Source organism: Dermacentor silvarum, chromosome 7 (assembly GCF_013339745.2).
Source record: "Dermacentor silvarum isolate Dsil-2018 chromosome 7, BIME_Dsil_1.4, whole genome shotgun sequence".
NCBI lineage: Eukaryota > Metazoa > Arthropoda > Arachnida > Ixodida > Ixodidae > Dermacentor > Dermacentor silvarum.
The window spans coordinates 77,205,475-77,232,676 of record NC_051160.1 but is presented as its reverse complement, the minus strand read 5'-3'; the positions used below and the strand labels follow the sequence as shown (position 1 = coordinate 77,232,676).

At 45.9% G+C, this 27,202-nt stretch overlaps 2 protein-coding genes across 5 annotated transcripts in view; one reads left to right on the top strand and one right to left on the bottom strand.

Annotated features, from left to right (window-relative positions):
- The window catches only part of LOC125946817 (uncharacterized), a 163,367-nt gene that overhangs the window by 21,206 nt on the left and 114,959 nt on the right, over positions 1-27,202 (top strand). The window contains exon 5 of one of the 2 annotated variants that reach the window (XM_049670902.1): positions 8,242-8,474. The exons of the other annotated variant lie outside the window; for it this stretch is intronic. Within the exon in view, the coding sequence (XP_049526859.1) occupies positions 8,242-8,408 (167 nt within the window). The 3' untranslated portion in view covers positions 8,409-8,474. Of the gene's footprint in view, positions 1-8,241; positions 8,475-27,202 lie in introns of those variants that run through there. 2 annotated transcript variants of the gene reach the window in all.
- Positions 1-27,202, bottom strand: part of LOC119458245 (uncharacterized) — a 162,165-nt gene that overhangs the window by 130,794 nt on the left and 4,169 nt on the right. Inside the window, exons 2-4 of one of the 3 annotated variants that reach the window (XM_049670898.1) lie at positions 25,278-25,414; positions 25,154-25,218; positions 22,704-22,799 (exon numbers count right to left, since the gene is read on the bottom strand). The exons of 1 other annotated variant lie outside the window; for it this stretch is intronic. In XM_049670898.1, coding sequence (XP_049526855.1) covers positions 22,704-22,799; positions 25,154-25,218; positions 25,278-25,414 — 298 coding nt within the window. The remainder of the gene's footprint in view (positions 1-22,703; positions 22,800-25,153; positions 25,219-25,277; positions 25,415-27,202) is intronic. One more of the 3 variants, XM_037720075.2, reaches the window with a different exon arrangement.

Here is a 27,202-nt window from a genome sequence, read left to right as displayed (position 1 = left end):
CCAGCACGCCCGCCCGTCGCCCAGCGCAGCTACCAGCGGAAGACGGACATTTGGCGCGCCCCCGACCACCGCCCGCTCTGCTATCACTGCGGGGAAGCCGGCCATGTCTACCGCCGATGCCCATACCGCGAGATGGGCCTACGAGGGTTCGCCGTCAACGCGCCACGTCCACAGCTTGGCGAGCGACCACGTGACATCGCCGACTACCTTGCCGGAGCCCAGTGGCAACCACGACGACCCTCACGCTCGCCGTCACCAGGCCGCTACATCTCGCCGCATCGCCGCCTGTATGCCGGCCCAACCCGGGGCCGATCTCCCAGCCCATACCCGGGAAACTAAAAGCAGCAACCGATGGAGGTGCGGTTGCTGTACGACGCAATGCCGAAGATCATCCGCCGCCGACGACGACGACGATTCGCGAATCATCACGACGAGATATCAGCACGCCGCCTAGCAACAGCCTTGACAACACATCGCCGCCGAACGAAGACCTTCCGACGCGACGTAGCAGCACCAGAGCAAGCCGACGCAGCCGTGATCCGACGCCACGAATCAACCGCAACGCCAGACGCCGGTCTACCGATCTAGACGTGCTCATCGATGGTCATAACGTCACCGCTCTCGTCGACACTGGCGCCGACTATTCAGTTTTCAGTGGCGCGTTCGCCGCCAAGTTAAAGAAGGTGAAGACGGCCTGGCAAGGACCCGATATACGGACAGCGGGAGGTCACCTAATAACGCCGGCTGGAATCTGCACAGCGCGAGTCACGGTAAACAACCGCACTTACCCGGCGAGCTTCGTAATCCTGCCGCACTGCTCCAGGGACGTCATCCTAGGCATGGACTTTCTAAACCAACATGGTGCAGTCATCGACTTAAGGTCCAAGTTGATAACGCTTTCAACACACAAAGCGATACCGCCCGATACAATCATCAGTTACCATGCCTTGAATGTGCTTGAAGAACAAGTCACCGTTCCGCCGCGCTCCAGCGTAATGATTTCCGTCGGTACCGAAGGGCCTGCAGACATGGAAGGCGTCATCGAGGGCGATCATCACTTACTGCTCGACCGTGAAATTTGCGTCGCTAGAGGCATAGCTGAGCTACGTGCAGGGAAAGCAAGGGTGATGCTCACGAACTTCAGCCCCGAATATAAGCACATTAACAAAGGCACCACGGTCGCCTACATCGACGAAATAGTACAAGCCAGCAGTGCTTTCGCCTTCACGGATTCCAGTGCACCTGCAACGACGACTATAATACCTGAGCCAACTTTCGACGTCAATCAGAACCTTCCCAGGCATAAGAAAGAACAACTAAAAGCTCTGCTCCTGCAATACAAGGACTGCTTCTCGTCGTCGTCAAAAGTTCGACAAACCCCTGTCGCCAAGCACCGCATCATCACCGACGAAAATGTCCGCCCACTCCGTCAGAGCCCGTACCGTGTTTCGGCGCGCGAACGTGAAGCCATAAGGCACCAAGTCGACGAAATGCTACGCGACGACATCATCCAGCCGTCCAAGAGTCCGTGGGCGTCCCCCGTGGTGTTAGTGAAGAAGAAGGATGGAACCCTACGTTTCTGCGTCGATTATCGTCGGCTCAACAAGATCACGAAGAAGGACGTATACCCCCTCCCACGGATTGACGACGCCTTGGATCGACTCTACAACGCAAAGTATTTTTCGTCGATGGACCTCAAAACCGGCTACTGGCAAATCGAAGTCGACCAGAGGGACCGGGAGAAGACTGCCTTTATAACACCAGACGGACTGTTCGAGTTCAAGGTCATGCCGTTTGGTCTTTGCTCGGCACCTGCGACTTTCCAACGCGTCATGGATACAGTACTGGCAGGCTTGAAGTGGCAGACTTGCCTCGTCTATTTGGACGACGTCGTTGTGTTTGCCTCAAGCTTCGAAGAACACCTGCGGCGCCTTGAAACAGTTCTTCAAGCAATCAAAACCTCCGGACTCACGTTAAAGCCCGAAAAGTGCCGCTTCGCATATGAGGAGCTCTTGTTTTTGGGCCACGTCATCAACAAGTCTGGAGTGCGCCCCGACCCTCAGAAAACTGCGGCCATCTCCAACTTTCCTCCGCCCGCTGACAAGAAGGCAGTGCGTAGGTTTCTTGGACTGTGCGCCTATTACAGGCGCTTCGTCAAGAATTTCTCACGGATCGCTGAGCCACTGACGTATCTCACGAAGGCCGACGTCGAGTTCAAGTGGGAGACGCCGCAAGTCGAAGCATTCGAAGAACTGAAGCGACGCCTGCAATCGCCGCCAATACTTGCGCATTTCGACGAAAACGCCGATACGGAAGTCCACACCGACGCAAGCAGCGTAGGACTCGGCGCCGTGCTTGTGCAGAGGACTGACGGACTAGAAAGGGTTGTAAGTTACGCTATCCGGTCGCTATCGAAGGCGGAAGCAAATTATTCCACAACAGAAAAGGAGTGCCTCGCCATCATCTGGGCTACATCAAAGTTGCGCCCCTACCTCTATGGCAGGCCCTTTAAAGTTGTGAGCGACCACCACGCCTTGTGTTGGCTAGCTAACTTGAAGGATCCTTCAGGTCGCCTCGCACGCTGGAGCCTGAGACTTCAAGCATTGGACATCACCGTCGTTTACAAGTCCGGGCGAAAGCACTCTGACGCCGATTGTTTGTCTCGCGCCCCCGTCGAACCGCCGCCACAAGACGACCAGGATGACGACACTTTCTTGGGACCCATCAGTGCCGACGAATTCGCCGAACAACAACGAGCCGACCCGGAACTCAGGAGCCTTGTAGACTACCTGGAAGGCAAGACCGTCATTGTGCCGAAGGTGTTCAGGCGAGGATTGGCGTCGTTTTTCTTGCAAAACGACATTCTCCTAAAGAAGAACTTCTCGCCTCTCCGAGCCAACTACCTCCTCGTGGTACCCTCAGCATTGCGTTCAGAGGTTCTGCAAGCTCTCCATGACGACCCAACGGCTGGACATCTCGGTTTTTCACGCACTCTCGCGAGGATACAAGAAAAATACTACTGGCCTCACCTCTCTGCCGACGTCGCCCATTACGTAAGGACATGCCGAGACTGTCAGCGACGCAAAACACCGCCGACAAGGCCAGCCGGACTTCTACAGCCAATCGAGCCACCTCGCCGACCGTTCCAGCAGATCGGGATGGACTTACTGGGGCCTTTTCCGACGTCGACGTCCGGGAATAAATGGATCGTCGTCGCTACGGACTACCTCACCCGCTACGCTGAAACAAAAGCCTTGCCCAAAGGCAGTGCCGCCGAGGTAGCCCGAATCTTCGTTGAGAACATCCTCCTGCGTCACGGCGCCCCAGAAGTCCTCATCACCGACAGAGGCACGGCCTTTACGGCAGAACTAACTCAAGCCATTCTGCGGTACAGCCAGACAAGCCATCGCCGCACCACCGCCTACCACCAGCAGACGAATGGCCTTACCGAGCGCCTAAATAAGACCATCGCCGACATGCTGGCAATGTACGTCGACGTCGAACACAAGACGTGGGATGCCATCCTTCCGTACGTGACCTTCGCATACAACACGGCCGTGCAAGAAACGACGCACATGACGCCGTTCAACCTGGTCTACGGAAGGAACCCGGCAACGACGCTTGACGCTATGCTACCAGACGTCGCTGACGAAGAAAATCTCGACGTTGCCACTTATTTGCAGCGTGCCGAAGAAGGTCGACAGCTCGCCCGCCTGCGCATCAAGAACCAGCAGAGGACCGACAGCCGACACTACAATCTACGACGACGCTACGTCGAGTACCAGCCCGGCGACCGTGTTTGGGTCTGGACTCCGATTCGCCGACGAGGACTTAGCGAGAAACTGTTGCGTCGCTATTTCGGACCCTACAAGATTATCCGACGTATTGGCGCACTGGACTATGAGGTCGTGCCAGACGGCATTTCGCAATCACAGCGTCGCCGGGCACGACCTGAAGTCATCCATGTGGTGCGTCTTAAACCTTTCTACGCCCGCTGACGAACTTAGGTACTTTGTTACTTTTTTTTTCTTTATTACGCGTGGTTTTGTTTATATACGCTTTCACATTTGTTTGTAGCATCGGGACGATGCTTTTTAAGGGGAGGGTATTGACACGTATACATGTTTATCTTTCACCGGTGGCCGCTTTCCACCGGCTAACAAATGTTAAACGTTATCGCTCGGCGCAGGACGCGCCTGTATCGGAAGTTTCTAGAACATTATCGATGCTTCTTTCCATTGCCTGTTTTCACCGACGCTTCTGTTATCTGATTGCATGACTGACGCGAATTGTCTAGAACTTTCTGGAAGACACGCGGGCATCAGGGATTAATCTAGAACCTTCGATGACTCAGGTATAAAAGCCGACGCGTTTCGCCGCAGAACAGATTTTTTGACGATCGCCGACTGTGTTCGCCGCTATCGTTGTGCTTTGAGTGTACCTTGCTTTTGTGGGCACAGGTTCGCCCAATAAACAACCCGTTTCGTCGTACACTGTTTTACGACTGTTTTCTTCAGCGTCACTACTACGTGACAATATAATAAAAAAATGCGGTTTCAGTGAAGCGTGCACGTCTCGCACCCAGGAGGCCTGCGTTCGACTCCCACCGAGATTTAATGTACCAAACTGTCTTTTCAACGCCATTAATTTACTTCGTTTACAGACACCTCCCTGATAAATTTGCCATCAATTGGAGCATTTGTGTCGCCTTGATTTTACTCTTTGCGGCGTCGGCCATTTTTTGTCACGGCGCAGTTTCGCCAAGGTCCCCACCAAGGGCACCGCAAGCCTAGACACCTAAGTTTGTGCTTATTTGTTCTAGCGTAGCATTCTTCGGCTAGGAATTTGGAGTCATTTGTTGCACAGTTCCGCTGGAGCTCTTGTTTGATGTCCAAAAATATCCGTACCGCCATATATGATTGAATAGTTGATTTTCTGTATAATAAGAACTTCTTTATGCTCACTGCCACCTACTTAATGGTGCACGAACTTCCGACGCGATATTTTGTCAGCCAGCATATGCATGGGAGTGATGGTTAGCACATATATTTGCCTAAACTTCGTCCTTCTTGCTTCAAACTGCTTCGTAAAATCACTATTTTAAACGAAGTAATGTTTTATCAATAAACAGCACATAATTGTCCGACGGCAGAGTTAGAACACCTGAAATCTAGTATAGAAGCCCGATGTTGAAACCATTACCCCAAGGACGCATGCAGCGACAAGCAGTACAGAACACTATTATGCATTGAACACTGGCAAGCAGGCGCGTTGAGCCACTTGGCGCGTTTCGATTTGGCCTTAGATAGTGTTACTTTACTGTCTCTAGCCTTAGCAAGGCGCAGTTAGAACGGAGGCGAGAGCTTGCGCAGGGAAGTAACGCTTAGAAAACGCAAGCAGCCAGAGGGAGCGACAACTTTATTCGTCAGAGTGGGGAGATAATTCATGGGCTCATCAGGAAGGCCGGATTGCCACCAGGCAATGCGTGACAGCTACATTTTCAGCTCGCTGCACGGACCCGAGTTGGATGTCCGGGCTGGAGTTGAGCAGCACCTCCAGCCACGATGAAGGTGAGGGAGAGGCCAGGAAATCGTGAGGAAGGGGATACTCCTCGCAGTCATGTGAATGAGCGTAGCTAGCTCGCTGCACAGGTGACAGTACGGACTTACTCTGTCCGGGGAATTGTAGGAGTATACGTAGGGGTCCCTGTATGAGTGTGTCTGTAACCTGCGCCTGGTGATCTCCTGATGCTTGGTCAGCTTACTGTGTAGTAAATTTAACTAGCTCGGCTTCTAATAAGCGCAGGTAACTATTTTTTTCTGCAAAGTGTATGTGAAAGAGTATTTTTTTTAATTTCAAATGCATCTCTTGAGCTCCATAAAAACTGTTTCAGAGCCTTTTTAAAAGCACATATCCTTATCTTTACCAGTATATCTACGAAATACAAATTAGGTGTCAAAATCAGCTCGCTAGGATGGAGGGGTTGGGGGGGGGGGACATTCAACGGGCTTCAAATAAAAGTTTTGAGTGAATATTTACATAGGGTATGAATACTACACAAATTTTAACTTTGAGCCGCATGACATGCCAGATATGTTTTCAAACTGCAAATAAGCTGCAGATTGAGTTATGTATGAGTTAGTACATGATCCCACCAGAATTAGTGCATATTAGTTTTATTATGACCACGCTAAATGTGGTGAAAATCATGTCACATTCAGTTATCATACTAAATAAAGCAAACTACCCGCTAAGTTCGCTGTCATAAATGGTGCGCAATCAGGATTTAACCGCTATATTTAAGACGCCTAAATAACCCCAAGCAATATAAACCATTACTACTGTAAAGGCGTTTATTAGACAAGAAATGACTGGAGAGCGTGACCCGCTATGGCGTTCGTATTCTTCCTTACACTAGACATAACATATAACAATCCCTCCCACTTGTATTATACGCGTGTTGCAACGTTGTGGTGTTCCCGGACACCAGGCATAATTTTAGGCATCCAAGTAGCGAGAGAAGATGGGTTTTTCTATATAAACTGGAATTTAACTCCCACACTATCCAACTTTGCTCACTTACCACCCTCAGCACACCCTATAATCCCGCAGAAATTTTAAGTCTCGGACGCAATTAGTTCTCTTAAGATTTTTTTTTGATACTGCACAGCTTTTGTGTCAGAAAGTAGTGGTTGACACTATCACCGAACTAAATATATTCCATTTGTCACTGTGAATGCACTCAAAAGGGAATAGGCTAAGGTGAGTATGCATAAACTAAGCTGCAGCATAGTGGTTGTGCCTACACGCGCATATTTGTAAACTATGCAAATATATGCTAGGATTAAGCATGTATTCAATAGATGACTGTTTTACTATCAGTGAAAGAAATGAAAAATGTTCTTGTAGGTGGGCATATAGGCTGCACTGCACTGAGATATTTTTGTTCGAGAGTTTCCTAGTTTCCTACCATAAACCGTAATTATTTTAACAGCACCACTAACACTAAACTTTCCCAATATGTTTCCTATGGTTATGTTTGCGCAGTAACTAAAAACTAACTGACTCTGGCACGTGTTTAATGCCGGGCTTCACCGAAAACGTGTCCTATGTATGTACGTACGTACGTCATGCAATCACCATCATGCTAGTTCGAGAAATGGCGATTCATTGCCCGTTTTTGCACCCTTGAGAAAGTACGCGTGTAAAGATTACAAAGGGTTACTTTATTTAAAAAATTGTCCTCTTTTGACGCATATTTCTTCCAATGGAAAATTTTAGCCGTCATTTCTTTTTTCACTGAGTAATTTCGCAGGGAAAATTGGCCGCAGCCACTAAACCCATAATGGTTGTAAAGAAGGTAGTGCCTCGAATTCGTCTACAGTCACACTTTGCCGTTTTATGCCCGCTTAATGGTTATGAAAGTAGTCATTTGAAAGAGTAGAATTTTTTTATTATCGTAATGGTGCTCTTAATGATGTATATTTGTTGTGAATGTGATATGCTGGTGTCATTTCTTTTATCACTGAGTAATTTTCGTGAACAACGTGGCCGGTAGCGTTGACAATTCTAAGGGGAGCAAATTTGATAGTGCTTTGGAAGTTTCTTGCGGTCTAACTCGGCTAGCGCTTACGGGCGACAGCGTTCGATACTCTTTTTGCGGTTCTACTCGAAAAGTATGTAACTTTCCAAACGCTATATTGTTTCTGGACTTAGATACATTGCTCGAATGCATCCTTGTCGAAGTGAGTAGCCTTTGAAACGAGCGTGAAATAATCCCGGTTATTATGAAACCTTTTCTGGTTAATATGTTTTTGTATAAATAAACTTCCCTTCCATTTTTTGAAGGTGATCACCGACAACCATCACCAATCACGGCGGTGGCTCAGGGGAATTTAGCGCGTCTGCTTACCTTTGAACACGCGTATGTGCGCTCGCGTGCGTTGTCGCCGCAGCTGTAATGACACAATTTCGCCACATACGCGCTTATAATCGTGCTGAATATAGACGATTCCTGGTAGCGTCTGGGGTGCTGTTTAGCGAGCATGCCAGGCACATACTTCACGTGCTTGCCATTTCCGTTATTACTTCACCCTTCCAGGGAAACTGTAATTAGTAAAACAGTGTGCAGAATGTGCAACAATGCTGCCACTGCCTCCTAAAGTACAAACTTCAATTTCGTGTTATGATCACTTTCTTTTAACAGAAGTATCAACCATCCTGTATTGATTTTCGTTTCAGTCATCACGTGGCACGAACTTCAGACTACGGACCCACAAGCTGATATGCCGAAGGATAACCCTTGTTTAGCGCCTTTTAGTGAACATGCTCGAACGGCTCTAGTTCAGACTTTCTATTTATCTGGTTGCAAGAGGAGACTATATCACAGAGCAAGCAATGGAGGCTAATATACGGACAAGGGGGAAATTTGGTCAAGTTGATTATGCATTTCGATTATATGTTTTGCGTTAGAAGACGCGGACAGAGATGGGGAGGGGGGGGGGGGTACAGGACAGACGAAATGCTACTTACCACTCATGGATTTCGAAACAGAACATGTGCTAATATACAAGAGATATTATGGTATGCGCACTTTCACTGCGCCCTCTTTTACAGGTAAGCCATTGCTTTCTTGGAAAGCCAGAGGGAAGGTGCGCTTATTCAATCGTCACTTAACTGTCTTATCACCATGACCTCTATGATTACCCACGTGCATTTATCCTCGTTCCGGCCTACTATTGAACATGCAAATAAATGCTTCTCGCAAAGACAATCTCTACCACCGTTTTTTTTTTCTTGAACTTCATAAAATTAAAAATTAAATTGTGGCGTTTCACGTGCCAAAACCACGATCTGATTATGACGCAGGCCGTAGTGGGGGACTCCGGAAATTTGGACCAGCTGGGGTTCTTTAACGTGCACCTAAATCTAAGCACACGGATGTTTTCGCATTTCGCCCCATCGAAATGCGGCCGCCGTGGCCGGGATTCAATCCCGCGACCTGGTGCTCCGCAGCTCAACACCATAGCCACTGAGAAACCATGGCGCGTGATTTGATCTTTATATATAGTTGTGATCTTTCAAATGTTCATTGAGTTAACACCTAGTTTGACCAACCAAACGTTTCCCATACTGTAGTGGGATCTGATAGATAGCTGCCTGTTTGCATTGGACGTATTTATCTTGGTTTTCGAGAACATCCTGAAGGCCTCTCTTTGCAGGGATCTGTCACCTTGCACAAGCGGGAAAGTTCCATGGGCGCCGAAAACACCACTTTCACTCCGGCTCGTGGCCCGACCCTTTCCAGATTCTGTGACAGCTGATAAATATAGCGCTAAACATGTTCATAATCTTGCACGCAAGCACAGTTAAAATTTAGTGCGGGTTTCGCATGTCCTCACGCGCGATGATAGAACAGTCCCGAACTTGCCAGTTTCACCAGACCGAGCTTCCGCTAATTGACCTCGTCATTAATGAAGGTGTTCCGAACCCTACACCTTTTCGCTATAACGCTACCAAAAGTGCTGGTCGTGGCTGCATACCAAATAAGCTTTTTTATATCGGGATGCCAGTAGGTTGCTAAATAAGTAAAAATAATGTTTGAATATTCAATTAAACAACGCACCTTTCCTATAGCTTGTAAACGAGGTAATTACCTTTTAAACAGGGCCGCGGTACATCACACATTGGCTATTGCAGGCCTATGTATCTTACGAGTACTTCCTCCAAGTTACTGGAAAGTATCATTACTAAGCACCACACGAATTACCTTAACACACATAATTTATTACCGTCAACTCATCGCGATTTTTCGTGGGGGCTATCACTACATCGTAAGCTTTTTTTTAATAGTACATAACGTTCCGGGAGAAAATCAACAATTGTGCACATATGAACCTGATTTACTTCGCCAAGGTATTTGATAAAGGTTCCTACTCAAAGCTATTGCTAAAAATAATAATACCTTTAGGAATGAAGAAATCTACAGCAGATCCCATCTCACGATGACTGTCGAAGTTAACGTGATTAGCATTCAAGCAATCTAGTGAATCACCATATAGCTGAAATCACATCTATTTAAAATTATAATGGTAGTTTTGAGACTTCCATGACTTCGACTACATGCGTATACACTGCATCCGGTATCGGCCCACAATGCTAAGGCACATGCTTGCCAAGGTCTCCCATGAGCCCACGAGCATAAGGGCATCACGCTGACTGTACGACGACGACGCAATGACTTACAATTCAGGAAGATGATTGGGACAGTATTTTTTGGCTGAATAATGCAAATAAGACTTAAAATGAGTTTCTTAGAGAAAAGGAAAATGTGACATCACATTTCCTTTAAACTAACGCAGACAAGCGTGTAGAATTCGTCAACCCTGAATTGCACTAGTGTTGCGACAACAAATCCAAGTAAAATATAAGTTATTCAGAAGGTTTATAATAACGCGCACAATTTATGACCTGAACGCGTTCAAACAATGTCGCAATAAATGAATCAAGCAGTTATGATTGTCCCAAAGAGAATGGTACTCTGGATTTCTGGAACTTAGCAGTGGCTGGTTTCATCTAGGCTGGTTTCACGCAATGCTTCTCCGTGACGGAACGCATACTACCCTTAGAAATCTGAAAGTTAATCAGAAATATTATCTGGGACAGAGCTAGCTGTACACTTTCATTACTTTATTTGCATCTGCGGTCTCTAGCGGGCCCGTATTTGACACGTGCGAGCTTATCCAAACTCAGAATGAAAAGCCTTTATTTTTACAACCCTTTGCGACACAAGAAATACTATCGGTATTTAAAAGCATCAATACAAGCAATATCCCTCGTAATGACTGTATGTAAGCACGACCTGTGAAATATATCGTTTGGGCTCCGTAATGGCATCCCATTAAGCAGGCGCTTCGTGTGTTTTCACATCACGGACCAGAACAAATCGGGGCCATGCGGGGCTTAACCATGACCAAGAAAAGAGGGATGCTGGGGGTTAGGCCAACGTAGAGTCATTTGGTCTTTAGGGGCCTTAATGAAGGCAATGCACCTATTTGTACTTGGCTTCACCTAGACGGCACTCCCGGATTGCCTCGCTGCGGGAACTTGGTAGTCTCCATTTCCTATCTGCCTCTTCCACCTTTCCCTTTCGTCTATTCTGCAAAACCTATCGTGCTGCCGGCTCTATCTCTTTAGCTCGTAATTGTTGGGCTGTTAATGTGAAAGTTGTTCGGGGTAACGAACCAGGGTTGTAAGATATTTCGTTAGGCTAGGTTTGCATGGCTTGCGTGGGCAAGTTTTGTCTTAACACAATTTTGACGCATCCTGTTGTGGGGGATTGGTATTACATCTGAACTGCATAAATATTGTGATGGAGGCCAGATTTAAGTCAAGTGTGTATTTACAAAAACATGTACAGAGAAATGCAGAACAAGAGGGCTGAACTGCCAACCGCGAACGCGTCCAACATGATCGTCGTCTTCCTTGCTCTGCCGAACCTCGCGTTCATCAGTGTACAGATCCTGCCTCAACCTCATGCATCGGCAGTTGAAGCGCCGTCGCTGCGCTTTCTATGGCGGCAAATAGCTAATTAACAGCGCGATAAGGTTTTAGTCTAGAAACGTGAACGTCAGTCGGCAGCGGGTAGGTCGAAGAAGCAATGACCATAGAAGCGATTTCGCAATTGACGTTACCGAGTTGAAGTAGTACCTTGTAGGACCCAGTGTAAGGGGAGTGAAGCTTCTCTGGTTGGCCAACGCCGCGAAATGGCGATGATAAAAGGACTAGATATCCGGGAGCGGCTGAACGCTTCTGTGGCGGCTGCCATAAAGATTCTACTGGGATACTTGCGACGCAGAGAGTCGATAACGGGCATCTTGTGGTGAACGTCAATCAACGACGTCAGTGCCATATGCTGTGACAACTGAGCAGTTGAACGCAGGAGAGTTTCGAATCATAAGGCAGGATGGCGGCGAAACAGTAAATAAAGCGACGAAAATCTTGTCATGTCATGCGAAATATAAGGAAAGGTGACAAATAGTAACCTGCTGTTCCAAGCACGGTGATAAAGACAAAGCACGGTATCATAAAATGTTGTGACAGTATGTTCGTCTGTCCCCCCCTATGTAATACCCTCTTCTGGAGGGCCTTTATGGGTATTTCGAAAAAAAAAATTGAAACGTACGTTTACTGCATCTCAGGGTCTGGTTCAGTTGCGCGGTCCGTTCATTATCTGTGGATGATAAGCGCTCGTGAGGTTGTGGTAAGTGGAGCAGGCACGAAGCATATCATCCACCACCCTTCAAAATAAGTGCCTGAAGTGGTCGATGAGGAGCTGCTTTGGGGCTCGATGAAAGAGATTGACGTTGTAGAGCAATCAGCAACATCTGTAGAAGAACTTGTCGGCAATACCCTGGTGAAATCGAAGCGAGTGGTGTAGTCCGTAGTGACTGCAACTAATTTATACCACGAGGTGGACGCAGCCAATGGGATAAGGGGTCTAGGCCAACACAAAATAATGATTCTGCGTGGATATTGATAGGTTGTAGCTGGCCAGCAAGCAGCGCTGCAGATCGCTAAAGGCATTGGCGGCGTTCACAAGTAGCGACGTAGTGAAGCAGATGACAGGCCAACATAGTCGCCAGAAGGTGGCGGCTGTGTTGTCGCGTAGTATTCGCAAGGGGATGTTGGCGCAGGTTGCGAAAACTAATAAACGCCTGAATAATGCGCCGGCTTTTCGCCTGCTGAATCCGCGGGCACTTCTTTATAATGGCGTCAACTGTTCAATAATTCTTGCACATTAAAGGTTGAAGAGGTGTGCCATCTGCGATCTCTCAGGAATGTTCCCAACCCGGCTGGCCTTTTCTATTTCCGCATTGGCTTTACGGCACAGATGTCTGCGCACGCGACGTAAATATCTTCGCGGCGATCTTCCTTCCAACGGGCCTCTAAAACAAGCCTCGTGGTTTTTCTGCAGCAGTCGTAGCCGCGGAGCTCACCTCCGTGGTTATCGTACTCTCGCAGTGCCTGTTAGATAATATATTGCGGGAGGCGGCGCGAAGAGGTAGCCGCCGTGGCCATGGTTGATATAGACAGCCAGCGCCGCGGGGATCTTGGTAGTGGCAGATACCACGATCAATCAGGTCGAGAGCGCTAGCGTGTGCTTTTTTTTCGCGCTACATGCACGTGAGCAGTCTTGTTCATCAGCTCTGGAGTCAATAGTCGCGTCGCTGCAATGTCATATTTGCCAACATTGGAGTAAGGTGGTAGCGCTCACGCGTACATATTCCGCCTGCCAGTCCTCAACGTCCACTTCGCGGGAACCGCAGAGCATGCAACGGTCCCGGCTGTGTACAAGCGGAATCGTTAAAGTGGTGGACGCTGATGGAGGAGCCATATCTTGCGCCATAGCTTTCGCCATTGCAGGCAGACGTAGAAAACGGTGGCCGCTGACGAGTTTCTTTGTGAGGTGTGAGGTACCCCACATCTGGTCCTGCGTTTCTCTGTAAATATTTTATAAATATACATTTCGCCTTATCTCTCGCTTCCGTCACACTTTGGTGGAAGTGTGAGGTACCCCACACCTCCACTAAAGTGTGACGGAAGGGAGAGATAGGCGAAATATATATTTACAAAGTACTTACAGAGAAACGCAGGACCAGATAGCTGGAGTGCCATAGGCCATGCTGAGGTGTCCCGCATAATTGTCACTTTCATCGTTCTGCTGAGCCTCGCCTTGATCTATGTACGGATCACTCCGTAACAATATGGCTTCAACGTCCTTCCTTTTGCACGTCATAGCCCTCTTAGGGAAAAATGGCGCGTTGTGAAGTTTGTGATTTTCCTGTCCCAAAAAAAAGACATCTCTTTTCAGGTTTCTACTATACACGTTGTTAAAACCTAAAGAAGACTGAACGAACGCTCTCACCTTCTTTTCTCTAAACGTATTATCCATGAACCAGGCCCCAGTTACAGAGCCACGAAAGTCGGCACTGGTGACGTCCTTCAAGTTGTTGACCAACATCAGTAAAAAAGATTTGTCTAAACTGCTAGGCAGCATACGGTGGCATCTTAGCCTAAGTAAAACCACATCATCTAATAAAAAGCACATAAGGCACTGTATCAAACGAGGAAGCTTGCTGTACTTAGCACGGAACTTCTCGTGTACTGGATGGTGCATCATGTCACGAATGTTCAGCGAATTCAGATCCCACGTGATTACAAAAATAACTCAAAAACACAAGTACAATACTCGAGAAAATTGAAAAAGAATTTTAAAATCTACTTTCCGCCATACTTTCTAGTCTTATGTCACTGTTTTATTGTCCATTATTCGGTCGTGGCTCTCAGATGTGCCGAGGTCACCTCACCAGGGAAAAATGCGGTCCGCAAGACTACCCTGCAGGCAACAGTGGTGCGTTCCAGACACAAAATATAGCTTCATGAATGCTTCGCGATAATAATGCTTCCCACTGAAACAGGGTATTACCCTTAATTTGAGGGACAAGATTTCTTACTCAGCTGTAGCACAGCAGGGGCAGTTTAACAAGTGTTTTCCGCAGCCGTTCGGACCCCTGGTAGATAGCGGCCAGCAGTGCTCTACCCATCAAGAAGGTTTCACCAGATACCTAGGCTTCTCAGGGGTAAGGGTTTTGCTCAGGCTGCGAGTCTCGAAACACACGTGAGCGAGTGTTTCGCCTTAGTAGATATGATAAATAGATAGCCCAGTACTTCGGCATGGCTGGCGCAGAACGAACGGCGCAGCTCCATATAGTGCGCACCAAAGAGAAATCTTGCATCCCAGGGACATGAAAGGCTCTGTAAGTACAGTAATCTTTCCCAGACACAAAGCACAAAAAACTTTCGAAATGGATATACCTATGTTACAGCGGAACGTTGAGTGTTGTCGACACACTCTTTATCATGTCAAAGAACTCCTATATAAGTTTAATTAAAACATATGTCTGTTGAAGAGAAACATTTAAAAATTGGACAAAAGGAGTGAAGATTGATCTCGTTATATCTGGGCACTTTGATCGGCCGATCGAGAGACTGGGCCGTGCGGTCGCGATGATCGCGATCGCTATTTGTTATCGCAATGAACTGAATTTTTACTATTTGTGCATCTTCTTTAAGTATAAATGTTCCTTCAAATAAAAATTTGTTACCCTACACCCATTTGTTGTCTTCGCCCGTCGTGCTGCGTTTCTACTAAAGATTTTACTCCAATATGCCACGTTTACTGCAGTTATATTCGACCGATTTTCTAGTCTATTTCATGCGGACGTTATAAACTTCACTTGAAAGTCAGCGCTTGTGTTCACCTCTTTTATTCGGTCTGTTTGTGTTTGTTGCGCTGATATACTATAACAAAAGTGTATGGATATCAGTGTTTGGAGACGACCGAGTAAGCTTTTTATCGTATGAAGAAGCACAATGTGTCATACGGTAGCCATACGCAAGCGCTACTAATTTTCAAGTTTTAGAGCGCAGCTCCCAGGCGCCCGTTACTGTGTTGAGCGTCCTCTGGAAATCCACATCATGAATATGGCCAGTCCATCTTTCACATGAAACATTGCACGCTTTGCTCCAGAGCTCAATTGGAGGGAGAAAGCTTTTGCTCCTACCTGAAATCTGCATTTCGACAACCCGACGACGCTTCCGAGATCAAGGCACGCCGCGACAGCTTCTTTGAGGGCCTCAAGGGAGCTGTCGTTAAAAGTGTACAGCCGCAGCACTTGGACGTGAGACACTTCAACCAAACATTTCACACGCAGCATGTCTCACACGGGTCGTGCGAACACGATAAAATGACGCAGGTCGCAATGCGATCCCGTGCAGTTGTGCATTCACCGCTGAGATGCGTTCGCGGCCTTGCAGAAACACAAAACAATAGGGAGCGAAAAGATGACGACTGCTATAGCGTACGCGAAGTAGTGGGAAAGCGGGAAAAAAAGGGGAAACATCAAGGTAGCGAACTGTTCGCTCGACGCTATGCCGGTGGGGATGGCATGTGTTGCGGCTGTGTAATTTTTTTTTTCATCAAACTGAATTCTTACGATCAGTTTTTTGTTCACCTCTTTCCTGTATAACTTGGCATTACATCTTTGTGTTTTTGTGCGAATAACCCGACTACACGTAATGTTTATCAGCGTGAAGCAGAACGCCTTCGCGCGTTCGCGACGCATGCTGCGAACTCTTCCACTCTCATTCCTGAAGCTGAGCGTGGCGCAACTCAAGTGGCTGTACAAGACACTACGGAGTCCGACCACAATGTTCGTATCATCGCCGATGCAACTCGACAGCTGGACGCCGCTCGCCAACTGGACTTCGCGCGCTAAAAAAAACCTGCAACACGGTCGCCGGCCCGCAAATTGTGCGCCTTTCGCCATTTCGCTGCATCGGACCGTGAGTCACGAAGCAAACACGCCGCAGCTTCTGTGAAGACACCTTTCATTTTCGTGTTCTACAAATTGTTATAGTAAAAATAATATCCTTTATTTCATGAAAATATTTCAAATTCAATAGCTGGTCAGCCCAAGCCATGAAGGCTTGTCGGGCTGTACCCGGCAGTCAGCGACAAGTACTTGAAAATAAAGCAGCTTTAGCAAGCTATAAACTGAAGCAAGCTACAAAACAAAAAGCAAACTACAACATACAAAGGAGGCTACAACACAAAGGCGAAGTACTAAAAAAAAAAACACTTAGGAGCAAGAGCAAGCTATAAAAAATAAAGTGAAACAGACAAGGATACACACCAATCTAGACCAAACGAAACTAATCGAAGCTATGGCACGGGCTCTGTGACAACTAAACAGAAGAAAAATTGGTTTTGAGGTACAGCATACTACACCTCTACCGTTCAATTAAGCATGTAAAAGCGAATTAAGCACCAAGTAGCTAAAATTAAGAGTAATTCAAGAGTACCGAAGACTAATTAAAAGTAATTAGGGTAATTAATAAGACCGATACACGAATATCCTATGACACCTTTATTAATGCATGCTGAAGTGAATTACTAAGTAACTCAGAATAATTACGAATAATATAATAATTAAGGGTTGTGAACAGAAATAGAGACTACGTAACATTAATTCGAGACTCCGTGATAAGACTCGTCACGCAAAATTAAGATTAATTAAGAATTTCAAAGAGTAGTACATAAAAATTAGGATCAATTCAAGACTCCGTAACAGCAAGTAGGAAAATAATTAAGCCGAAATACGAGCAATTAAGAGTTATTTAATTAATTAGCCGAAATAATTAAGCGAGCAATCGCAAATGAAATGGCGTTAACGCATTAAAGCTTTCGCCCTCAAAGTCGTCTTAGTAATCGATATGGGACCCCACTGAATTTTTTGTCATACACATTTAACTCACACAGCAGAACACCACCTTCATTAGCAATGAATCACCACACTGAACAAAAAATGAATATTTAAGCCAACCAACGCAGACACGCGATCGAACTCCCTACTAAAGGCAAAGCGAAGCGGCCAGATTTCATGAATAAGTAGCGCACTATGCGATGTTCATTGTGACTGCGAAGCATTGAAGATACCTTTGTTATATAGTGCCGAATGCATCAATTTAATTCCTGTGCACGAAATTGGCGTGTTGGAATACGCAATCTGATGTCATTTTGGAAACATTACTACATGCAGCCATCCTTCTTAAAGGAGCCGTCGTGCTACAGTCAAAGTTCTGATCTAATTCCCAAGTAGTAAATGCGTCTCGGAATATAGTCGAACAAGAACTAAAATACATCGCGCAACACGATAATCAGGTTGAAAAGTTCGCTCCTGTGCTATTATGCCGGGGTGCTCGCCCACATGAAAGATAAGCTATGAATTCATAGTTTCCTTAAGCGAAATAATTTGCTCAGAAATGCAAGCCATTAGGTATAATTAAAAGTAGAGCATGGTGAACTCACCGGTCACCGCTCAGTTATAAGCGCTCAAGAATTCCATCCACCCAAGCTATCCAGAAATCATGACTATCTCTTACATGAATGCAGGTTCCGACGCGAATACGCCGCAATGATTACGCGTGCGTGTAGAGATTACGCTGCATAGCGTGCGAGCACGTTGTAACCTACAGGCCCCGATTCCACAGCCCCCATCCCATTTTTCTCCCAGATGTTTTTTTGCAGCGCTAAGAACAAACCGCTAGTTTTTTGACGCAAGGCAACGCTTATCTAGATGCACTAGGGAGAGAGGCTTGCGTGCTAGGGATGCCGCGCACGCGCGGACCATGGCTGTATTTTTCCGCGGGTGTGCTCCGCCGGCGATCGGCCACCGGTCCGGCGTTCCGAGTTATTTTGTGGGCACGTGTACGTAAACACAGGACGCTTGTGCTCTTGGCGAGATTTGCTCCGTCATCTGTTTTATCTTGATGCCTTAGCAGTGTATCGTTACTTCACGCACTTTTCCAGGGCTTCCTGTCAATAATGTATGTTTGCTACTAACCGCTTTCCGTCGTACCTTGGCCCTCGGTAGCCTGTGGTTGAATGGATAGCACATCGGGCTGTACCAACTGCGTCTTTCGCGACTGGGAGTAAGGGAAACTGGCGATTGCGGCTCAATCTCGCGCGCGAGAGGAGGAAAGCGCGGAGGCAGCGCAGTAAGGAGGGGGCGCGGCTTCTACTCCGGCAGCAATTGACTTTTAAAGCGAAGCTTTCTATGTCTTACAGATTCGTCCATGAGCGCCGAAAACGCACTGCACTGCAGGAAATGCAACTTACACAATGGAACTATCTGCGCATCTACGTATACAATAGAACAATGACTGCGTATCTGCGCACAATATAACAACGGTGCACGACATACGTATTGTAGAACACTACAGTTTACATTCGTAATTGTACAGATAAGAACACTGGGAACTGCAACGCCACGCTACCCAGACGAACTGGATAAATCTGCATTGCATTACGCGCCTCACGCGATGCGTACCCGGCTGTCACCATGGGCAGGCCGCGGGTGCAGCGCACGACAGAAGAGGCTGCCGTACCCAAACGTAAGTGCGAGCGCGATCGCGCCCGTAAGGCCGATCCGGTGTATGGGCAACGGCAGAGCATCTGATCGTCTACCACAGCAATCACAAGGGAATACGGTGCAAGTGTAGAGTTGTCCGGGAAAGTGTGCGTGTGTGTAATCAACGACCACATGATCTAAAATAAAGGCTACGCAACTTAAATTGAATATGCCTCCATTCAACTTCAACGTTCAAAAAATGCAATCCTAAATAAGCAATCAAATCACATATGCATCACATCGCATTTATTTATAGCCATTTAAAGTACTGTATAGTGTTATGCTATAAGGCCCCTGTTAAATGCACCACACGATTGACGAGCCCAGAAACTTATTCCGGGAGAATATTTTCTCGCTCTACTTGATATTCCCTCATGGTAGCGGCCAAGTGGCGCCGAGCCGCCCCGGAGGCTGCCTGGGTGGCCTAGATGAGCTAAGCCAAGGCGTGGTCTCCGAAGTGCTGGTTAGACGCCGCCGACGGAAGCGCAACAATGTCCGTAAAATCGTGAAGAGTCACTCACTGTGGCAAAAAAGAGTATCCGCGTGGTCCTTACAGCTTCACGGATAAGGATGTGCGCAAATAAACATGGACACGCGACGATGAAATACTAGAAAAGTTGCGAAAATGCAGGGAACCGAAGTGAGCGCGTCTTGACTCGCTGCCGCCAGCGTCTTTCGGGCAATGCCTATCTCATCTCTGTTTCACGCGACATAGAAATTCGAAGAAGCTCATACGTCATACGTTTACGCCCTATAATTTCATTAGTATGCTGAACCAAACTGAACGTTTCTGGTATAGCTGAAGGCGGGGGGGGGGGGGGGTAGTCTTTTGTGAAAAGAAGAGAATATCTCTTCGGCACTGCGTAGCCTGAGCTGCGGCTGCACTTGATTTCTTTAATTATACTCATAATTTGCGTCGGCACTTTAACAAGTATCATGCTTTCTATGCACCTGTAATCATCTGGTCTGCCATATCTTGCTACCTGGGCATCCCTTTGGTGTCATTTTAACGCCCCGTCACACACTGCCGCAATTCTCATCGAGTCACCGCACGAAAAGCATGGAATTCTACAAGATCACTTGCGCTTCACAGCAAAACATAGCTGTCAGGTACTAGTGAGCAGTGCTGCAATTTTAGCGATATTGTCGATAAATGTCACTTCGGATACGAAGCGCTAATATTTCTCGGACATGCCTTGAACGCCGACGAAGTTGGGCCTCACCTTGACAAAGCATCTGCTGTTGCTGCTTTTCCGGCTTCCTCGGGACACCTAGTGACAGGATATGCTAGAGTAGACGACGGCGAGCCACGAAGCCGAGCTTCAAAATTGTCTCATGCACTGCTCATCCTGTGCTACTCGAGCACAAAAAACGTAATTCATTTGTTAGGGCTCAAGATCTGCAATGCCATTTTTTTTTCTGCGGAGCTGCCACACGTCCATATTCATTGATATTTGACAAAAGATGTAGTCGATTCAAAGCGTCTTCTGCAGTGAAGAGCTTTTGGGCAATAAATAATAAATGTTCGTACATGTGTATTCTGCCTTCGTGAGAGGTGAAGTTCAACAGTTAGCATATTAGGAGTACCATTAGCTTGAGTTTCTTCCTGTCTTTTGCAAAATGGCAACCGACTATAGAAACTTCGGCCGGCGCATGTGAAATCCGAAGCCCAAAAGAAAAATAGCGTCTACCACATCGAACCTGGTTGCAAGGCCGACCTAAGTACTATTTGCCCAGTGAGAATCCTGCCATGGGTGTTGTAGTTGAATGTTTTTATTGAATAAATTACTTTTTTATTATAGACGCTGTTTCAAATGCTTCAATTGTACCACACTGAGAATACGTATGGCCTCGAGAGTACGTATTTCTCAGTCAAATTAGTTCTGGCGCACGCATAGAATAATGAAGGGACAATCAAGCAAATGACGGGCATCAAAAGCTAGCGCATTGCCAAGGTAATGTGATATTTTTGTGCTCGTGTGGCAGGGGTATTACTCTGTGCATCTATGCATACATTTCAATCGCTTCTACTATAACGTTTATCTGAGGTGCCAATTGCCAGTTAAGCACAAACTACAGAAATATACTCAGCAGATGTAATTTTTAGTTTTTTTATGCAAAGAATACACTTCATACTCCATCTTACAACCAGCGTGATGTTTCACGTGTTAAATTTTACAATGGGTTTTCCAACTCTATCTTTCTCGTGAATGCCAAAAATACGCTTCATTCATCAAACCCATTGTTGCATAAAAATTGTTTCCCAACAAGTTAACCAACTGACACGAGATTTACCAGAAGAGCAAGGATCATGTCCTGCGGACGTTCCTTGGAAGTTTGTGAACTCCGCCGTGGCTGTTAGAATAATCTGCTAAAGGACCAAAGACGAGCACACAGAGCACCTCGTTGATGCGTGATGGGAAGTGCAAGAATAAAAATAACAGTGAAGTTCGGTGTTTAAATTTGCATGCCTGGTTAGAGTGTTTTAGAGCCAATCGAATACAGCCGACGACGCATGTGTTAAACGAATTTCAGAAATGCGAGAAATTACCCTACTTTTGTGGGTATTTGTTAGGATTACGAGGGCATTAGGAGTTTAATGCTAGGTATTGTGCTGCAACCTGCCTCCCGAAATCAGGAAAAAGTGTGCACCATGTCGGCGGACACCCTTTATCAAAACTTTATAACATGTATTACATCGGATCCAGATGTGACGCTTCAAGGTTTAAGGCTGTCGTCGCGGTTTAATACCAATGTGGTTACTTATGACAAGAATGTGATGTTTAATCATTCGTATACGGAAACTAACAACCAGCGTCAAATAGCATTGCCTACGTATTATTCGTACCGATTTAACAAGTACAAGTTAATCACACGATTTCAGAAGAAAAAGCTCTGGAAGAGAAAATGGTCGTGGGCTGCTTTAGGCCTTGTCTAGACACGAGAAGCTTAAAGATCCATTACCAAGCACGCAACCTTGTCCTAATCCTCAATTTCTGAGAGAGTTCAAGACAAACTGTGTCCACCGTGAGTGACCTGCATCTGTTCTTATTTCTGTTTTATCATAGACGTAAAAAACACCGAAGGATTTATGTACCCGTATGTGATGCACTTCCTATAATGAAGCAAGATTGCTCAAAATTGAAGTTCCATGGCGGGAAGTTCGTCGTCCTTGAAATACAGCACTTCGATACCCAAAATTAGTCATGACAACCCAAACACTGGCCGGTACAATAATTTCTAGTGACCATAACCATAGGTCATGCACTGTAATAACTATAGAAACAAATGAAACATTACGTCAATGAATCGTTCTAGTTTGGCCCTAAATGCCAAGTTCTATGCATAATAATCCATTCAACCATTTGCTAGTAGGCTACTGCGCACTTTGTTAAGTCACATGAACATTCGAGCATTTCACGCAATCATCTCTCACAACTGAAAAAATTGACAACAGAACAGAAAAAAATTTCAGACCGAGCATCAACAAAAATTCATCATTCCAAACCGAATTTGCAAAGCATAAGGATGTAAGCGAAATGGTGTGTATTGAACTTCATTACCTTTTAGTGGGTATTAGGTGACATGAAGCGTTCCGCCGCTGAAGTTGCACATTTCGGAGCTACAAAAGTGTGCTAAATCAAATAACAAATTGTTGTGGAAACTTACCAGATCTGGTTACTGGTTGCACCATAAAGACACCACAGGAATAGTTGGCTCCACTGTACAACAATGTCTCATTGTAATCTTGACGTTCATTTTTTGCTAAAGAAACACAAAACAGTTGCATTAGCGACACATTCCTATACCGAATTTTACTTACTGTGCATCGAAATGTCATTTCTGGTAGTGTAAAAATCTGCTGTGATTTCAAAAGCGTTATACATAAAGTATTGTAGCTTCTGTTAGTTTGTATACACTGCACTTTTCCTATAGGTTTGCATTGTCATGCTGTACATGTCTTGGGACAATTTAAAAGGCATTACATTACAGTTGTGGCGCAGAAACCACGTACAAGTTCTTGGACATTTCGACAAGCCTGTACTTTTCTGGGAACCTATTTTGGTCATAATTCACTCATATTTGTAATCATACAGACCAAATTTGTATGGTTAAGGACACTTGGAACAAGTTTTCGAATGTTGATAGTGCACCAGTGTTGCCAACCATTTCTCTTAAACGGACTCTATTCAGTGCAGCGGCTGAAAAAAGGCTATAAAACCCTGTTCGGCCTCTGCATTGGCTCTACATTTGATAATTTTCAATATTTTCCCCTAAAATTGTTTGCAGCTTCATTTATAGTAACGATAAAATAGGAATAGTTTAAAGGCAGTAAAATGAATGCCTAAAGCCGAAAGATAATTGGAACAAGCAGCGAAATAAAAATACTAATTCTTCCTAAAACATGCGTCACAATTACGCGATCGAGCAGTGTTCTATGGACTAAATACGCGGCTGTGAAAAAAAGCTTTAAGTTTCACATTTGCCAAAGAGGAGGCTCGAATTTAAACATCTGCAATATTTATGAATAAACGTTTTGGGAGTTCCAGAAGCACCTATGGCACAGGAGTTCAATATCAGAACGGTTACTATAGGTACCTAGGCTAGGTCCACAATTTCAAGGCGTTAGCTCGCAAGCGAAAGAAAACCGACCAGCCAGACAGCTGGAACAAAATCAAGATTTTGTTTGCATTCGTCAACATTTAAGGCTCATGCGAACGAAAGCCCGGTGGCGTTAATTGGGTATCTAGTGGAATGGGAGAGCAGGAAATAGTGGAGAGGAAGAGGGATGTGTGCGACGTCACAAGTGGAGATCAGGAAAGAAGGATGAAGAGGAGGTGAGAAGGCAAAGGGGGGGTCGGGTGTAGGAAGGACAGGGTGGTGTGACGACAAACTATAGGAGCGATTTGAAAAAAAAAAGGTGGCACATGGCTTCGCGATTCGACACTATCAGGTGGCGTACCGCCAGGGGTGAAGAGAAAATTCCGCCATGGCAGGCTGTGGAGGACTTCTCATATTTCCTATGGCGTTTGACGAGCTCAGACATGTATTGTGCAGTTTATTACGAGGTGGTCAGGAAAATGGCGCCGAGGAGTGTCATCCAAAGAAGGCGGAGGCGATGCGATGGTGACCACATGCCGAGCCAAAGCGACGCCAACGTCGGTAAGCAGGGCAGGCCGAACGGAAGCGGGCAAAGCGTCAGATGGACCCTGCAATGCGTCAAGAAGAAGCCGAGGCGAAACAGACTAATCGTTATGCAGTTACCAAATTGCGACTAACAGAAGCTGAGCTAAAGTGCTGCAAACGACCAGTTCAGTCGGCTAAACGTCGACCGTCCCAAGACGTCGTTCATCATCTTCTGGAACCAAGCGGGTGAGTTCTTCCATCCAAACGGGAGTCGTTGATACTGATAGATGTCAAATGGCGTTATGAAGGCAGAGTATTTCTTGTATTCTTCAGAAAGTGTAACTTGCCAAATCCTTTACATTCAAAAGTCATTCTATATAAAGGACGTACCACTGTAATACTTATGCTGATATTGTCACGCTGTAGTTAGGGGGAAGCACTACCAAGGGTATTAGTTAAAGATGGAACACTTCATTGGGCGAATTTGTGCCCAGCGACACAAACAACACTGTAAGAAGGACAATAGAGGCAAGCACGGTGATTTTTCGTCATAATTTGATCTACGAGACAAGTGCCGCGGCTATTTGTGCATGACTCATCGCACGTTCCAGCGCAATCACTGGTGCTCGCATTCGCTCGAGAATGTAAACCACTATTCGCATCGCGCACGCATACAGAATACACAATATTATTTTGACTTGAAATTTTCGAATACATACAACAAGCTTCTGAAATATCAAAGCGCATTTTTCGCCGACCGTTACCGTTTCAATAGTTGCTGATGAAAACAGTGACCGGAAAAAATACACAAGGTGTACATTTGTCCACATGGTCCTTCTTTAAAATTTGTTACAGTTGTTGCCTGTATGAAAACGTTTGTAGATTAGTGCAGACAACTAACTTTATTGTTGTCTAACGCGAAAAGTAAAGTGTTTTTAACTTCGAGATTTCTACTTACGACAAAGTAAACAACCGACTCCACTTTCACCCACCTGTAACACGCATTTCCTGTTGGTTTCCCGTGTCGAATGTGCCGGTGCAGGCGTACGTTGTCCAGCTGAGGCATAAATGAAGGTGAGTGCACATGATAATCTCTTTATTTGGAGGAAAACTTACTTGTGATAGCCCATGTAAAAAGATCGATTGAACTGAATATTTTCTACATGAGAGCTCACTTTTACATCGACTTTGCATAATAGCTTTGTTTTTTCGGTTGAAATGCATGTCCATATTGGTTCCTGTGTATCCACAAACTAGAAGAAAGAAAAAAATGCATTATACGGCGGCAGACGCTCACAGTGCATTCTAATAAACCAATGCATGCACAATACTCTCTATTTCTCTCTCATGTTTCAGACATTACCAACAGCGAGGAGTGCAGAGAAAAACAAATTCGCAGTTTTGTTTATTGACAAACATGGCAAGTAAGCTGAAAAAGATTTATATGTCTAAGTATTGTCTAAAACACGACGCCTATGTCACTTCTGTCGTCTACAATAAGGCAGCGCATATCCTTCGAGATACGCTCCCAATAGTTACTCGAGGGTGCATCGGCGAGGTGTAGATGAAGACAAATTTGCTGTTTCTTTCTTAACAAACTAGGCAAGTACCAAAGCCTATGCTAAGCACTACGAATTCATCCCCAGCATTTACCAGAATTTATTGATTATTGATCGATTATTGATTAGCTATCGATTAGCTATCGCAAGGTATTGACTACGTATTTGGGCTAGCATAAGCACTACCAAGTCAACCCCAGCATTTTCTGGCATTTATTGATTATTGATCCATAATCGATTAGCTATTGATTGACTATCAATTGCCTATCAATGATTGACTAAGGTTAAGTAGTCCCAACCACGCTTCATAGACTTAGCCAGGCTTAGCTTCGCTAGTTCACAGGGGTGTGTGCCATTGCGCTTAACCCTTTCTGCACTGTCGCCAGGATCAGCCTACATTTTTGGAATCAGCAGACACAATACTCCCGGCATAAACAGCTCCGCTGTTAAAAACGAAGCATTCACATGACGCCTTCACATTGGCACTGACGGCAGCTGCCCGGCGCCCACTTTGGATAAAAGACGCCAAGGACGGAAAGCGCGGCACTGCATGTTTATGAATAGTAGGGCGCCCTGATACCAAGCCTGGCTTTCAGAGTTAAGACATGGTATGCGCCGGCACTATATTGGTTGTCATCTCCACCGCGCTGCCTCGGAAAGTGTAAGAAAAACGTCGTGATTTTGGTGAGATAGTCCGCATAATTACCACAGAAATGTTAGTAGGATTAGTAGTAGGAAATAAGTAGGAATTTGGTAAAGGAAGTGTTCGCTTTCACATTTGTAAGAAGGTCTGAAACAGGAAATTAGGCATTTAATCGGAATGTTTATACCGGAGTTCCTATATGAATACACGTGAATGCAGACAGATAGACAAATAACTTTAAGAAAACATTTTTACGGCAATCCCTGTGCCACAATAACTAAGCGCTTACGACTGCATGAAATACGCGCGCACAGAAACACACAGTCACGGGCACAAGCACACAGACCCGTACAAACGTGGGTACACAGACACACACAAACACGCATGCACAAACACACCAAAACTCTGACAAACAAGTACAAAGATACACACTATCGAGGACACATACACACATACATGCGCGCATACAAATGCAAGCATACAAAAAACCCGGCACGCGCAGACGCTCTGTGTCCCAGACGCACATACACACAAACATGCATACACACAAAGACGGACGCGCAAACAGGCATACGTATGCACATACACACAAAGACGGACGCGCAAACAGGCATACGTATGCACATACACACTAACACGTACGTACACAATATGTGTACACGCCCATAACACGTACGCGCGCACTCACAAACACTTGCACACACACTGACATAAGCAAAAAACAGCTGTAATTGTGCACATGCACACCAACACGTACACACACATTGCGAAATTGTCAAGCACATCACACACACACTGTCAAACCCACACACACACAAACATGGATGTACATACTGCAC